At 33.4% G+C, this 2,540-nt stretch overlaps 1 protein-coding gene across 1 annotated transcript; it reads left to right on the forward strand.

Annotated features, from left to right (window-relative positions):
* Positions 1-4: 4 nt before the first annotated feature.
* LOC115882127 (thyroid transcription factor 1-like) lies at positions 5-1,450 on the forward strand (the record flags this gene model as incomplete). Its single annotated transcript, XM_030899971.1, has 2 exons — positions 5-144; positions 1,260-1,450. Coding segments are annotated over 2 exons (331 nt in total), but the record flags the coding sequence as incomplete, so codon positions are not given.
* Between the last annotated feature and the right edge of the window lie 1,090 nt (positions 1,451-2,540).

The following is a 2,540-nucleotide window of genomic DNA, read 5'->3' on the forward strand; positions in this document are numbered from 1 at the left end:
CAAAGGGCATCTGGGTCAGGGATCGCTCAGCCATCTTCAGCAGTTACACCACAGCACTCCGTTCAGCGTTACAGACATTCTCAGTCCTATCGAGGAGTCGTATAGGAAGCTGGAATTGGCGGCCAATCCGCCATCACCGTACAGGTAGGTGAGATGACGTATTTTTTTACTTTAAAGGCGAATTTCCATCAAACGGACGAAACAGAGATTTTGTTTAATGATGGGAAAAACCGATTAATTTCAATAATCGAGTACTCGCGGGTATCAAGCGATTGCAATAACCGAGTGATCACTCGAGCGAAATATCACTCGTATTTAAAAATATGGTTTTTCATCCGTCGCTTGTTGTAAGTACCCGTTAACTCCAAGCGCCAAGCAGTAAGTTGCGTGCGTAGGGCACATATATTCTTTCGGTGACGAATGGCAAGTAGCAAGCGGCGAGCGATTCGCTTGATCGCTTGATTTAGTTTATTTCAAAGCGTTGTCGATGTAGGTTGAAAGATTTTGTCCCTCAGATACGCAACGGATAAATATATATACGGTGTCGAATAAATTTGCTACCTGTAATGTATATGTAGAAAATTCGCTCGGCTTTTTATCGAATATGTCACATTAAAATCTGATTTCAATTTATATAATTTTAGGATCGCTTGCGTTCGCCACTTGGAACTCGTCACTTGCATCGCTCGTTCATAACCAAGCGATGTCGGTTATTTCAATAATCGAGTACTCAAGCGAATTTCCGCTCCAGTTATACCATCACTAATTTTGTTGTCAACAAAACAGCAACTGGAGCTTCCAAAATGAGCAATATTGTGGATATTTTTGGTTTAGGGTTTTCGTTAATAAAGGAGTTCTGTGTTTTCCCTGTTTTTTTTTCTATAAAAAGAAGATAAAAAGTGAGTGTTTGTTTGGTGGAAACGGCACTTAACTATTTACTAGGGTTTTTATTTGTAGTCCGTGTGTGCATCTAATCAATTAAAACAATTATAACAAGTTTTCAAATTCGTTACTGGACATTCTTAAAATTATGAAAGGATGATCTCCATTTATTTATATGTCAACATTTATCAAGACGGTAATGATTTCACTAATTCCATAATCGAATCGTCTAAATATAATTTTTACGTATATTTACGCCGTTTTTTTACGATCATACGGTACAATAGTTAATTATTATCTTTAATGTAATGAGTAGTTACCGTAAATAAAAATATTCTTTTCTATATAATAATTTTTCTTTTTATGTTGTATTCCAGATCAACCTCAAGCGGAAGCAGTATAAATTCTCCGGGTATCACAGGAACTGGTCCGTGCAGTATGAACGGCGGTTATCCCGTCATGGGCCAGTTCGGCGGTGGCCAGTACTGCCCAGTGTCCGAAAATTTGGGTCTTGCCTCCCACTACTCTTCTGGATGGTACCAAAGCTCAGCGGACCCCAGATTTGCAAGTAAGTTTTTTTTTATCAATTTAGTCTCTTTTTTATCAACCTGGTCTCTTAAATAAACACAAGTATTTTAACTGGTAGTAGGTAGATATATTTCTTACACTACTAATTGTTCTACAGGGTGAGTCAACGATAGAGTAAAGTCCATTATCTCATTTTTTTCGAGGTTTACAAAAAAATGTTAAATATGAAAGTTATAGAAAAGGTTAAGATACACATTTTAAAATTATTATAGAGTATACAAGGTTTTTTATTTTATTTTTAGATCCTGTGCAAAATTCCGTAACTTTTTTATGTTTAATGTTCTATACCTAAAATTAATAGTTTTGTAATATTTAAATTTGTTTAAACCAATGTTAAATTGCAGTTTGCAATGATCAGTGGTACCATTGTTTCTGAAGTTGTAGTACCCAAATTTGGTAGGAAAATTTTATAGAGATGAAAAAAAAGATGTTTAAGTTAAGATATTTTAGTTAAATGCTACAGTGTAATAGTACAGTTAAATACGGATGTTTGTAAAATATATTTATGAATTTCAACTACTTCAATTAAAAAATCTCAAATTTTTTAAATAGTACACCCTATGTATTATCCTTTTTTCTGATAGATTTTACAAAACTATTCAACTTTTTTTAACTATGTCATAATATATCTATTTTTAATAGTTTGCGATTTATTCCAATTTTCTCTTTTTTCAATTTTTGCCTAGATTTTTAATACAATTACGCTATAACATCGTGACAAAACAAAAATATTTATTACTTACCTTTAGCAAATAGTTTAATAATTAGTTACACAATTGTTATTATTAGTTAAGGTTAATTAACTTTACTCAAATAAACTAAAATCGCAGTCGTGAATTTCTTGGTGTATTTCTATATTATGAAAGATGACACTTGGATTTTCCGTCGGTGCGAGTAGTCGTAAATTAGGGTAATACTAGAATACCTAGTTGTTGACGACTACTGGTATAAGAATTTTCTTCGACATACATCAGTAAAGTTTTTTTCTCGTAGTAATTCTGGTTTATAAATCATTTCGTAAAGCCAATATTACTACTGCCGCGTATCCGTCCCATTACACACTGAAAATA

This window comes from Sitophilus oryzae, unplaced genomic scaffold, assembly GCF_002938485.1.
Source record: "Sitophilus oryzae breed Bouriz unplaced genomic scaffold, Soryzae_2.0 scaffold_1768_pilon_pilon, whole genome shotgun sequence".
In the NCBI taxonomy this organism is placed as follows: Eukaryota; Metazoa; Arthropoda; class Insecta; order Coleoptera; family Curculionidae; genus Sitophilus; species Sitophilus oryzae.